The 14,513-nt window shown below is 30.7% G+C and overlaps 1 protein-coding gene across 1 annotated transcript in view; it reads right to left on the bottom strand.

The window, feature by feature from the left end:
* LOC111711904 (uncharacterized) overlaps positions 1-13,794 on the bottom strand; it is a 20,544-nt gene extending 6,750 nt beyond the window's left edge. The window contains exons 1-6 of the mRNA XM_023486389.1: positions 13,543-13,794; positions 10,823-10,914; positions 8,080-8,226; positions 7,207-7,294; positions 6,839-6,970; positions 3,078-3,441 (exon numbers count right to left, since the gene is read on the bottom strand). Coding sequence (XP_023342157.1) covers positions 3,078-3,441; positions 6,839-6,970; positions 7,207-7,294; positions 8,080-8,226; positions 10,823-10,914; positions 13,543-13,673 — 954 coding nt within the window. The 5' untranslated portion in view covers positions 13,674-13,794. The remainder of the gene's footprint in view (positions 1-3,077; positions 3,442-6,838; positions 6,971-7,206; positions 7,295-8,079; positions 8,227-10,822; positions 10,915-13,542) is intronic.
* Between the last annotated feature and the right edge of the window lie 719 nt (positions 13,795-14,513).

Below are 14,513 nucleotides of genomic sequence, written 5' to 3'. Positions count from 1 at the left end.
ATCTAAAAAAAATATAGAAATGGAAAAGAAATTGAAAAATAAAATAAATTTAAAATCAAACTGGATTTAATTTTGATTAAGTGAACGAAACTGTAGAAAGATCTAATTTAAGTATAAACAAACAAACAAACAAACAATTCAAATCTGTGAAAAGTGTTCTTTAACTGCTGCTAGTATCCGGGATCCGAGCTAAAAGGGATTTAAATAAACCGACCGAATTCAAATATAAAATTGGAATTGTGGAAAATTGTAATTTTATGCAAACTTTAACCACTCCTGTAACTCGAGACATTTTTCTAGCACTTTCCTTTATTTTATATATTTAGAGAATAGTTATCACCCATTTTCTATTTAATTTGATTTTTATTTCTTTCATTTATAATTGGTTTAGGTCACAGAAATAATCCAATACAGGACTAAAATGATGACATGAAAACTTGATATATTTCAATCTGAACTTTTTTTGGAATTTTTCAAATCCAAATAATTTTAAGAAATTATGTTTTTTTATATCTTTTTTATTATTCTTTATTATAAAACTTTGAGAGAGAAAGTAATCTGTAAATGTAAAACTTTCCGGAAACTATTCCCAAGAAATATTGAAAAGCTTAATGTAATCAAGTGTATTGAGTTTGGGATTAATAGGATATTAAAAAATTGATTTGTATTGAACATGGAACTAGAAAATAAAATGAACATGGAGAAAATAGTGAATAGTAAACTAGACAACAAAGAAAACTAGACATAGAGAACTAGAAAACTAGAGAATAAACTTTCCGGAAACTATTCCCAAGAAATATTGAAAAGCTTAATGTAATCAAGTGTATTGAGTTTGGGATTAAACTTAATTTTAGTTTTAATTAGGAAGATTATTTCTATATTTAATATCAGTTTTAATTAGGAGGATTATTTCTAAATTAAATATCAGTTTTAATTAGGAGGATTATTTCTATATTTAATATCAGATTTAATTAGGAGTATTATTTCTAAATTTAATATTAGTTTTAATTAGGAGTATTATTTCTAAATTTAATTTTAGTTTTAATTAGGAGGATTATTTCTAAATTTAAAATCAGATTTAATTAGGAGGATTATTTCTAAATTAAATATCAGTTTTAATTATGAGGATTATTTCTAAATAAATATCAGTTTTAATTAGGAGGATTATTTCTAAATTTAATATAAGTTTTAATTAGGAGGATTATTTCTAAATTAAATATCAGTTTTAATTAAGAGGATTATTTCTAAATTTGATATCAGTTTTAATTAGGAGGATTATTTCTAAATTTAATATCAGTTTTAATTAGGAGGATTATTTCTAAATTTGATATCAGTTTTAATTAGGAGGATTATTTCTATATTTAATATCAGTTTTGAATCGGAGGATTATTTCTATATTTAATATCAGTTTCAATTAGGAGGATTATTTCTATATTTAATATCAGTTTTAATTAGGAGGATTATTTCTATATTTAATATCAGATTTAATTAGGAGGATTAATTCTAAATTGAATATCAGTTTTAATTAGGAGGATTAATTCTAAATTAAATATCAGTTTTAATTAGGAGGATTTTTTCTAAATTTGATATCAGTTTTAATTAGGAGGATTATTTCTAAATTTGCTATCACTTTTAATTAGGAGGATTATTTCTAAATTTGATATCAGTTTTAATTCAGAGGATTATTTCTAAATTTAATATCAGTTTTAATTCGGAGGATTATTTCTAAATTTAATATCAGATTTAATTAGGAGGATCATTTCTATATTTAATATCAGTTTTAATTCAGAGGATTATTTCTAAATTTAATATCAGATTTAATTAGGAGGATTATTTCTATATTTAATATCAGATTTAATTAGGAGGATTAATTCTAAATTAAATATCAGTTTTAATTAAATGGATTATTTCTATATTTAATATCAGTTTTAATTAAGAGGATTATTTCTAAATTTAATATCAGTTTTAATTAGGAGGATTATTTCTATATTTAATATCAGTTTTAATTAGGAGGATTATTTCTATATTTAATATCAGTTTTAATTAGGAGGATTCTTTCTAAATTTAATATCAGTTTTAATTAGGAGGATTATTTCTATATTTAATATCAGTTTTAATTAGGAGGATTATTTCTATATTTAATATCAGTTTTAATTAGGAGGATTCTTTCTAAATTTAATATCAGATTTAATTCGGAGGATTATTTCTAAATTTAATATCAGATTTAATTAGGAGGATTCTTTCTAAATTTAATATCAGATTTAATTCGGAGGATTATTTCTAAATTTAATATCAGTTTCAATTCGGAGGATTATTTCTAAATTTAATATCAGATTTAATTCGGAGGATTATTTCTAAGTTTAATATCAGTTTTAGATGAAAACATTTTAACTCAACTTAAGATTTGTCTGAAGGAAAAGAATTTGTCAAATTTGTTTAAATGATGATGAAAAAGTTAGTATATTCCCCCAAAAACGACCCAAAAGAGGCTTAAGAACAGTTGAAAGCAAAGTATTTTAAATTTTTTAAAATCTTGCAAACAATCTTTTTATAAGAATCTACTAACTTCTATCTATCATCTATGATGAATATTAGAAGGATATACACTGAATCAATCTAGGGAATTGTTCAAATTTAAATATTTCGAGACCTATATTTTCAAGTTTTTTTTAACTACAGAAAGTACTGGTATAAGAGGGAAGATATGCGAGGTAAAGGAATTCGGATGACTGGAATGAGAGGAATTCGTATGTTTGAGTTTATTGAGTTCCTACTAGGATATGAAGAGAAAATAAAAAAAAATAGATTAAAACGAATCTCGGCGTAAAGTGACCCTCCAACTATAGCATCAAATTCACAACGGTTTCTTTTAAACCTTGGTATGCTAAAAATTATAAAGATATTTTTGTTTTTCTTAAAAATGGACTAAGCTCATGTAAAGGTGCAAAAAGTACAGTTGTCAATCGGTAATGTAACCAGGGTCACATAAATTTACTTACACTCTCTATAAAACAGAAGTTGGTAACGTAAAAAACGGGAGAGTAAGAATTAAGAGTTAAAATGAAAGAAATGGTTCCCTGATTAAGTCTTGTCGAACTGATACTAAGTCTGACACTACACGGACTCCCCGTCCCACTCTCCAGGCTCTCCGTAGACTCATTGTTAAACATAGAGTAGGAGCAGTACTGGCTGAACCTGGTTAGGTTCAGCTGACTCACTCTGGCCAATGAATTCAGCTTGGACGTATTCTGCCTACTCTGCTCCAGTCTCTGGAACTGCTGAGGTCTCTTTAAGTCTCTATATAGGTCCTTGGAGATCCGGGTGAACTGGTTTCCTTCCTCTTGTATGTTGCTCCGCTCCTGGAGCGGATTCCGTCCTGGCAGGTTCTCTTCCTCACTACAGGAGTCCGGAGCTAGGAACGTGTATTTTCTTCCTTCATGCCTGAACAAAATTCTAAAAGTAAGTTTAACATTTTACATTCTTAAAGGGACTGTAAAGGAAAATGAAAGGGAGTATAGGCTAAAATCTAATTATCCCAGGAGTTGATCGCAACCCATGAGAGTTCTATCTGATGTTCCTGTCTCGAGAAATTAATATAAAACTGTGACAAAGGAACTGAGTTTTTGGCACAAACTCGAATTATCTAATCCCTATATCTTTACAATCTGATGATGTAAACCTTTGATATTTCAAACTTAGATTATTTGATCTAACAGAATTCATAGTTTGAAATATCAAAGGTCTACGACATTAGGTAGCTAAGATATAGAGATTAGAAAAGTAGAGTTTGTGACAAAAACTCAGTTCCTTTATACAAAAATCTATCTATCTATCTATCTATCTATCTATCTATATTTATATACAATTTTGTATAAAAATAATAGGTTAATCAGATCATATTCAGCAAATACGCTACCAATCTGGAAACGACGTTATCCCAGAGGTGTCCAAGTAACATAGGTTTGCCCTGATTATTATTTGAATTTAATAATATTTCATTTTTAATAGATTTAATTGATAATTATTATACATAATTATACGTTTAATTATTTATACATCATCAGGTGACCAGAACTCTCACCAATGGCAGTGCAGTATACTGGTCAAGTGATACTGCACTGCCATTGGTGGGAGTTCTGGTCACGTGATACGGACGTATAAATACTTAGGTTTCAGCCTATACCCCCTTTAATTTTTCCTTTACAGTCCCTTTAAATCTCAACTTTTTCCTTTAACTTTTTTAAACTCAAAGTTTTGTAAAGTAAATTAGAGAAATAAGTTTAAACTCAGAAAAGATCATTATATGGGTGCAGGGAGGAGAGGGGGGAGTGGGGTTCGTGGATTAAAAAAGTCTTTACAATTCCAAGTTTTCCGATTAAACAATTATTTCTGAAAACCCTGAACGTGGTTTGTTTGTACTTTATATAATGAAACTCGGCAGGGTTGCAGTGTTTAAATATATAACTATGAAGTCTCGCAGAGTCAGCATAATTCAACTAAACATAAACCTTGCAGTTTCATTCAGTTTAATCCCTAGATTTCAGGGGATTTATCCCCCCCCCCCTGGTTTCCCCAGCAGGTATACTTTTATCAAGGTTCCAGTACCCCTTCCTTCGTAATAGTGTAGAATTTATTCATAAAACCTCATATCTTCCAACAATAATACCCCGTTAGGATATAATCTTCCAACCCGGTATCTATTCCATAACATTTCCCTCCTCCTTCCCCCTCCCCCTGTCATCCCCCACCACATTCCCTCCCCCCTGTCATCCCCCCCCACATTCCCCTCCACATTCCCGCCCCCTTTCCCCCGTCACATTCCCCAACCATAAATTAGCTCATATTACATTATTAGTTCCTTCTATTCAAAATATCTGCACAATAAACTTATTCATTCTCCAATTTTATTCTATTTTCATATTTTTTTCACATTTTTTCAGAAAAATTGTTCTTTCTTTTTCGGAATTATTTTTAAAATCACTTTTCCTTAATCGTTTTTTTTTAGCTTCATACTTGTTGACGTACGTTAAAGGACTGTAGGTACTAGGTAGGCATAATTTCAAATGACGCTCCGTTAATTAAGTGTCAAGTTCAATTCACAACGCGTCGATCCCCTCCTTCAAAACTGTGTCTGATCAAGAATGCATTAAATCTATTAGATACTTTCTTTTTGAAAAATAAAATTGATTGTGGTTTCTCTGTTCAGAGACTTTGCACATTTCTGCTTCATATACAATTATTAAAAACTTTTCAAGCTAAAAAAATGACGATGTGTTCCACATTAATGATCAGGTAAAACTTTAGAGGGTACGGTTGTGAATCATGCAGTGCCTTTTTTTATTAAATAATAGGTCACTTGAAATTGAAACGAAACTCCTTTTAAAATGTGATGATGAAGAATGATAAAATAATATATAAAAAGAAACTAAATTCTTATTTCCAACCCAGAATGGTTTTACAAGATTGATACAGATGAGCAAGAAAGATTAAATTACCAACATTTCAGTTTTTGCTCAAATCGAATTTAAAATTTCTGATTTCTCCATTTGCACTTATTTCTTTCTATATCTTCCAATTTTTGTTCAAAATCGGTTTAATTCCTGAAGGAACCGATGCTCGCTTCAAAATATAATTTTCCTTACTAGGCTTTTTCTATTTAAATTGTGAACATGTTCTTTTTGTTTACATTTTAAAACAAAGAAGAAAATTTTTTTGAGGATTTAAAAAAAAAATCGCGGATTTTCAAGAATTTTTTTTTTTACAAAATTAAAAACCTTTAAAACACATTTTAAAATTTTTTTATCATTCATAAACCTTCCCTGTGGTCACGTTATGTCCCACAAAAAATTTGGGCCCGATCGGCTCAGCCGTTTTGACGTTTATTGGATACAAACAAAACAAACAAACAGACAAGCTAAATTTATATATAGATAACTTTTAAACCTAGTGTTGTAGACTTTGGAACGTTGTTTAATGTTAAGTTGAGTGATATATATATTTACTATTCCTCTCCAACACCATTAAACCCTATCATCCAAACCACCCGGAGCTTAACAAGAAATAAAACCATTCATTTACGAGGTTTAGTTAGGGGTGTCATAAAATCAGATAGATGGATGGTGAGAGATTGATACAAAGGGGGAGCAAAAAGGTATCGGAACTAAGGTCTATTGAGCTAGGTTCAGCCTGATTATGAACAGTCTCATTAATTTTTAAGACAGGGTTGACTTTGAAGTGTCGCAACACCTTGGGTTTAGATTTTACCGCTCTAACTTACTTGTGCTTTTCTGTAGCCCTTTGCATGTACATTTTAGCACTACTAAAAACTTTTTGTTAGCTTTGGTTTTTAAGAAGTAATTGGCAAAATTCTCATAGATTTTTGCTTGAGCGCGTGAGACCTTTAAATCACAGTGAGCTACAGATTTGAGCTAGCGCTAGAGCTAGAGCTAGCTATTTCATGTAATAGTTAGAGTAATAATTAAAGGAATTGAATATTCGCCACAAACTTCTTATACATATGTCTTCGCACCCTGATGTTGTAGACATTTGATATTTAAACTTAAATTATGATATATCTAAAAGTATGCTAATACGCCATATCTAAAAGTTTGTACAAAGGTTTACAACATCAGGTTGAAAACATATGGAGATTAGAACCTTAAAGTTAGTGGTGAATGTTTAGAATCATGTACTGCTTGAAATAGAAAAGAAATAAATATAGAAAATTTAGTGAAAAAACTAGACTTTTGCAGTTCACCTTTTCATCAGAGACGTGAAGTTTTGCACGAGGGACAGAATTGAATTTCCAGAAAAGAGTTGAAGTTAGTTTTAGAAATACCTTGAATCTAGGATTGTCTCCGCTTCCTCTCTCAACCGTGCCATAGGACGGATCCTGGAAAGGTTTGGAGTTAAAGGAACTCCGAAATAATCCTGCTCCGGTCTGCCCATGTATCTCACCTCCCCTCCACATCTATAGAATTCAACATCAAATTATGGAATAAAATTCTAAAATATATCTTTTCAAAAAATCTTGAAGAAAGAATTTTCATCAATTTAATTTTAGAAGATTTGATGAATTTTGTGGAGTTTGAAGAAGAAGGAAAATAGAAAAATTGAGTTAAACTCTTTTCAAGAATTTTGCTTAGACAAATTCCATTAAATGATTAATCAAATATTTGAAGAATGATTCTAAATTAAATTAGATACCTGAACTGACTGAAGACGAAAGCTATTGTCTGAGCTCTAGGTTGAGGTTTAATTGTAGCAGGGGTTAGCTTCTCCCAATACTCCGTTGCTACAGGAGAAATTAAATTATATACAGATATAAGATACAGGATTAGACAGGACAAGATGTAGTATTAGACAGGACAAGATACAGGATTAGACAGGACAAGAGCAGGATTAGACAGCAGAAGATACAGGATTAGACAGGACAAGATGTAGGATTAGATAGGACAAGATGCAGGATTAGACAGGACAAGATGTAGAATTAGACAGGACAAGATGCAGGATTAGACAGGACAAGATGCAGGATTAGACAAGAGAAGATACAGGATTAGACAGGACAAGATGCAGGATTAGACAGGACAAGATACAGGATTAGACAGGACAAGATGCAGGATTAGACAGGACAAGATGCAGGATTAGACAGGACAAGATACAGGATTAGACAGGAGAAGATGCAGGATTATACAGGACAAGATGAAGGATTAGACAGGACAAGATGCAGGATTATACAGGACAAGATGCAGGGTTAGACAGGACAAGATGCAGGATTAGACAGGACAAGATACAGGATTAGACAGGAGAAGATGCAGGATTATACAGGACAAGATGAAGGATTAGACAAGACAAGATGCAGGGTTAGACAGGACAAGATGTAGGATTAGACAGGACTAGATTTAGGATTTGATAGTACCAGATACAGGATTTAATAGGAATAGATGCAGGATTAGATAGGAAAAGATGTAGGATTAGATAGGACCAGACCAGGAATAATTAAGATGATATCAGTTCTAACGATGATTTGTGGGGCAAGTCGTCAGGGAAAAGATTAAACAGTGATGAAAAGTATCTCACCAAAATGAAATTTCCAGAGTTCATTGAGAGTTTGTCCCTCCCTCTCTCCTCCAAAGAGGAGAAGAGAGTTGAGAAACTTGACTCCAGCATGGGAGTGGAGACAGCCAGGTCCAGGTTTACTCCGTACTGGTCTCCACATACGGGAAACTATAAATATACAAATAAATGGAAAACTAATGAGGCTTCAAATTGGATAGAAAGACTGTTCAACGCACTTAACATGAAAAAAGACAGTTTTCACGTATTTTAAAAAATAATTTAAAACTAGATTTGATCAATTTTATTTTCGTTTTTAATTGTTTTTGTGACATTAAAGAAAATATCCTGCTTAGACTTGTTTCTGTATCAATATGAAGATAAAAAATCTTCATTAAAAGGCTGAAGTATAAAAGAATAAACGATCAATGCAAAAATGTTAAACTTATATTCTGTAGTGGAGTCCGAACTAGAAAAAAGACGGTAGAATGAAAAGATATCCCTTTAATAGATATATACATATAAGATTTTAACCCTTCTGATATTCTTATTTTCTTATTTTCAGAATAAAGTATACATTATGATGTAGCCTGCCAAACTACCGGACATAATCAGCATTATGGTAAACATGTCACCTTACTTAGTCATACTACTCTATCTGGCTCTAGTATACTCTTAGAGTACAGTATCTTGCTCTAGTATACTCTGACAGTACAGTATCTTGCTCTAGTATACTCTTAGAGTACAGTATCTTGCTCTAGTATACTCTTAGAGTACAGTATCTTGCTCTAGTATACTCTGATGACAGTACAGTATCTTGCTCTAGTATACTAAAAACAAAACTTATTAATCTCTTTTGTTGAGAATTATCAAATTGCTCAGTCTTGCACCGCAAGTGGTGTTAATAGCTATTTGGTAAAAACTAATTGGTTCAATAAAACAAAATGGCTCCTAGCATTGTTCAAGTAGATACATAACACAATACTGTATAATATACATTTATTTCAATCAGATTTTGATAAATATATTACGTAAGTTTATATTAAAAAATACACGTAATACTGGTCTAATGAGCATTAAACACCGTACACAGACCCAATTCACTTCATAAGAACATCAAGTTCACCAGAAGGGTATTTCTAATTTGGTGTACCGTCCCGTATTGTCTGGAGTCTGAATGTGTACTGTACAGCTTGCTCTATAGCTGCTTAAAAGTCCAATTTAAAATAAACCCGAGTTTATCGAGTAAAATAATTTTCAAGCAATTAAATGGTGCAAATAGTTGCATCAAATATTAATAAGATTGTTTACGTGTTATTTTCTTAATCACGGACAGCCGTAGTACATTTGAATTTCCGAGCCGGGTCAACCTTTCCGGTCACAGTTTGTACTGTACCTAGCTCTATAGACAGAGCTGGGAACTTTTGAATAGTGGATATCGGGATTAAGGCTTAATCCACTCTTTTTCTTGATCTCCAGATTAACATAATCTTGCAAGATTATCTTAAAAGTGTATGAAAAACGATAAAATTCAAATTAATATTTAATCATGTGAGAAACTGGAGCAGCCAATCAGAGAAAAGCGGGCAACCAATGAGAGAACAGAAATATTCTCATTGGAGAAAACAATTAACGGATATCCAAGGAGAGAGAAAAAGAGTGGATTAAGGACTAAAACGAAAAGTTTCCACAGTGGATATTCGGATCAAGAAGTCAGGATTAAAGTTTATCCATTTTAAAGTTTTCAGCTCAGAACTAGCCGATGCAACAAGGTTGACGCGGTCAGACTTTATGCTTCATATAGGTTAAATTTACTTTTACTGAAGGGGCAGAGGTGCGTGTAACCCATACTTTTCTGGACTCAATGTACTGCATAGTTGTGTGAACACACTACTAAATCATGGAACAAGAGCTGAAACTTTAGAATGATGGATATCAAGATTAATGCTTAAACTCCTGGTTTTACTAAACCCGAGATTAATACGCATTCGATATCCACGAAAGTAGTATAAAATTCAACCAATCAGCGTATCATGTTAAGATGTACTCTTTAACTTTTGAAAAACCGGTTTTTTCTGGTATTTATTGTGTCAAATTAATTGAACTAAACATCGATTAAATAAATGTAACTTTTGGATTAATGTTTGTTAAGACTAACGTTTGAAATGATTAGTCCTAAAATGTGATAAAATATATTGTTTAATAAGTTCATATTAACATGATTAACTTTATATTTGCTTAAATGCTTTAAAAGCCGGCTTGTGAACAGCTGACTTTAATTCAATCGGTATATTAGTTCAATCGATATAGCATTGTATCTGTAATTGTTATCAAACGTAACTTTTATACAGTATGAATATCCAAAAAAGAGGATTAAGAATAAAATCAAAAGTGTGTACATTGTATAATCAGATTAAGCGATCAGGATTAAGGATATCTCATTCTAAAGTTTTCAGCTCAGATTTAATAAATAGCGAGCACACAGGTTTAGTAATTTTAACTGGCGGTGGTATAGTCCAAACTAGGACCGCAATGGTTCACCGGTTATGCGTGTGAGAGGTAGTTGAACCACGTATCATCGGTTCAACTAGTTCTTTCGTGCACAGCAGGGTCAAACTGAAGAGAAGTAGTTTAATTTGATCTTCGCGGTTCAACTACTTCTTCTATTTATTAAATCTAGCCTCTGTTAGGATGTCCGTATTGCATGTTGTGAATCAAAAGGTAAAAAACATATATTTATATATTAAATACTATATTAAATACTTACTGAAATCAAATTTCCAAAAATCTGCCCTCTCTTGTAAATCTGTCATACCTCCAAACACCCACATTGCGGAGTCATGCAAAACTGCAGAATGCCTAAACATTGTTTTGTGTTTTTGTAACTTTTTAGGATTTATAAATTTGAAAATTTATAATTTTTTAAAACTGCTAATATTTTAATACTGTTAGATGCTTAAATATATCCGAGACTGTAAAAAATTATTAAAAAAGTAAGAAAAATTGAAAATATCAACAATAAAACAAGTGGCCTGAGTTGAAAATTTATGAATGGGGGTTATAAAATAAGCCGTTTTCAACCTCTTATTCAAGCTCAAAATTCACTCGAAGGTTTTAATTGAAGAAAAGGAAAAGAAATGAACACTCACCACAACCTCCAACCAAGTTGCTAATCCCTTTTATCTTAGTAACATAATGACGACATGTGACACGTTACGATAAAATGATTTGAAAATTAGAATTTGTGGCGAGTGTTCCGTTCAGGTTTTAGGTTCTCCTTATACAGACAGCGTAGTTGAACCACACTTACCCAGTTCAACTACTTTTCTTTTCATATAGAAACTGATTACTCGCCATCAAACACTTTAATTTTGAATTTCTGTTATTTGCAGTCTGATGTTGTAGACCATTCATATTTAAACTAATTGATCCAGTAGAATTCAAAGTTTGAAATATCAGAGATCTATGCCATCAGGTTACATAGATGTAAGGTTTTAAAATGATAGTTTGTGGGAAGTATTTAGTTCCTTTCCCTTTCCGAATGTTTGATATCCATTATAAATAATATATATAATATTTATACATATATATGTATGAATTGCATTATAAATGTATAGAATATGTAATGATGGCATATTTTTCGATTACAGGTATGCAATAGCATTAAATTAAATTACATATTTCTTAATGTTCTTAAGATGTATCAATAAGAAACATAGAAGCAAATATTAAAAAAACATAAATAAGTATAAGTTAATTAAGTGAGTAAGATAAAAAAGATAAATAAAAAATAATAATTAAGTTTATAGATAAATAAATTAACAAAGAAAAAGAAAACATCGTTTAATGCCAAAATATGTTTATATTAACAATATATACAAACACAGAAAATATGTTTACATTAACAATGTATACCACCATAGAAAATATGTTTATATTAACAATATATACAAACACAGAAAATATGTTTATATCAACAATATATGCAAACATAGAAATTATGTTTATATCAACAATATATGCAAACATAGAAAATATGTTTATATCAACAATATATACAACCATAGAAAATATGTTTATATTAACAATATATATCAACATAGAAAATATGTTTATATCAACAATATATACAAACATAAAAAATATGTTTATATTAACAATATATACAAACATAGAAAATATGTTTATATTAACAATATATACAAACATAGAAAATATGTTTATATTAACAATATATACAAACATAGAAAAAAAGTATAAAATGTTTTCTGAATTAATTTAGCACTAACTAATGAAGACAAATTATTCCAGTGCATTTATTTACAAATCTAAACAATATTAACCTCCCATTATTTTAGCAATATTTTTCTCATTTATTTTTAACAATGTTTGAGCCTTAACAATGTTTTAATCCAATTTTAAATGTTTTAATCCTTTTTAAACTATGCTTTAGCCTTATTTTTACTATGTTTTAATACATTTTTTACTAAGTTTTAACCCTATTTCTTTCTTGTTTTAACCTTAATTTTCCTATGTTTTAACCTTATTTTTACCACATTTTAACCTTATTTTTACAACGTTTTAACCTTAATTTTACTACATTTTACCCCTATTTTAACCATATTTGAAACTGTGCTCAAAGCTTATTGTAATCCATTTTTTTTTGCATATTTTTATAAAATTCTGCTCATTCCATATTATTTTCCATGTTTTAACCATATATTTATTTCATGTTTTAAAGGGAGTGACCGGCAATTATGGAAGTTGCACTGAAAATGTAGCAATGTAGAGAAATTTTTAGGATTCATTTGAGACATATAAAACGTTTTCACGATGTTAATTACCGAGTTTGAGCGCAAAATCGACGTTTAAATTCATCAATTTGGGTGGTTACGTTTTGAGAATCGATTTTTTTTCAATTATTAAATAGCGACGACGAAAAATGTTTCAAAAATTCAAACTAATTAGATGTTTAGAAACATATTTCTCGATACAAATTTGCCAATAAATCAATGTTAGAATCAATTATTTCTTTTTCATCATTAAATTAAATTTGTTATTCTTTACGAATTTTTTGCAGATTTCTACAAATTCTTCAAAATGTGATCTTTTTCATAAAAATTCCAGAAAATCTACAGAAAATGTTTGCGAACAATAAGAGATTACAAAAACTAATAACTGAATAAGTTTAGCTATTTTCGATGATAAGAGTTAATTTTTATTTTCTCAACAACTCATAAGTTTACTGTAGAAATTTTGTTACATTTTTCGTCGTCGTTATTTAAAAATTTTAAAAATAGATTCTCAAAACGTAACCACCCAAATTGATGAATTTAAAAGTCGGCTTTACGCTCAAACTCAGTAATTATACATCATTAAAACGTTTTGTATGTCTCAAATTACTCCTAAAAAAATCTCCACAATTCTACATTCAAAGTTCAACTACCATACATTGTCTGTCACTCCCTTTAACCCTGTTATGCCAACCTGTGCCTAGCTGGTGGTCCATCTACATTTCCCCCTTGGGAAACTAGATGCCAGGTTTCACTAGAGAAATGAAAGGCCCAGAGCTCTGATGTTGAACCTCGTAAGTCCTGATATCCTCCGTAGATGTACATAGAGTCTTGGAACACGATCGCAGTGTGACTTCTCCGTCCTTTAGGGGTAACAACTCCCTTGGGAGCAATGTACTTTCTCCAGGTGTTCTCCTGAACACAAAATATAGATTAGCATGTTAGACTGTATTTTAAATCACACAAGTTCAACTTCTTTTAATGATAATACTCATATTTCCGGTTCTTAGGTTGTTTTTTTATTGACAATTAAAATAGTTTTTCATCAATTACTTTTAGGTTTTGCAAGGATAAAAGCTGAGCAGGTATGATTGATGTAAACATTACGACTAGTATCTGACAATAANGTCAACACAAAACTCCCGAGTTTCCTTTTTGGGGTCTTAACATTTGTGTAGATTTTGATTTAAGAGATTGGAAAAAAATTGAGAATATAAACAAACCGAATGAAATAATATTTCATAACAAAAATATTGATATTCACAAAACTGCCTAACCCCATTCGTGAAACCCGGGGTTTAAAGTTGGTTTTCAGAACGATACCCTGTCTTAAGTTTTGGGCTCTGGTGGAATGGTACACTTAAAGAACTTATAAGCTTAAGTACAATTGTACACTGTACAGTGTACAGTGTACACTCAAGAGTAGAGCTAGAGCCCGAACTTCCAAAACTGGTTTCATTAATCATTACGTTTTCAGTTCTAAAGTTTTGGGCCCAGATAATGTACGCTAAAGATTCCAAGATGAAAGAAGAACTAAAGATTAATTATTATCTTTATCTAAACTTTTCTGATCCCACCCTTTTGTAAAGAGATTTTATTCCCCTTTTCTTAATAGACGTTTCCGCTCAATGCCCCTCCCCCCTCTCCACATCCCCCCCTCTACAC

Source organism: Eurytemora carolleeae, unplaced genomic scaffold (assembly GCF_000591075.1).
Source record: "Eurytemora carolleeae unplaced genomic scaffold, Eaff_2.0 scaffold1218, whole genome shotgun sequence".
Classification (NCBI taxonomy): Eukaryota; Metazoa; Arthropoda; class Copepoda; order Calanoida; family Temoridae; genus Eurytemora; species Eurytemora carolleeae.
Note: the sequence above shows the minus strand (reverse complement) of the source record. Positions and strands in the feature narration are given on the sequence as shown.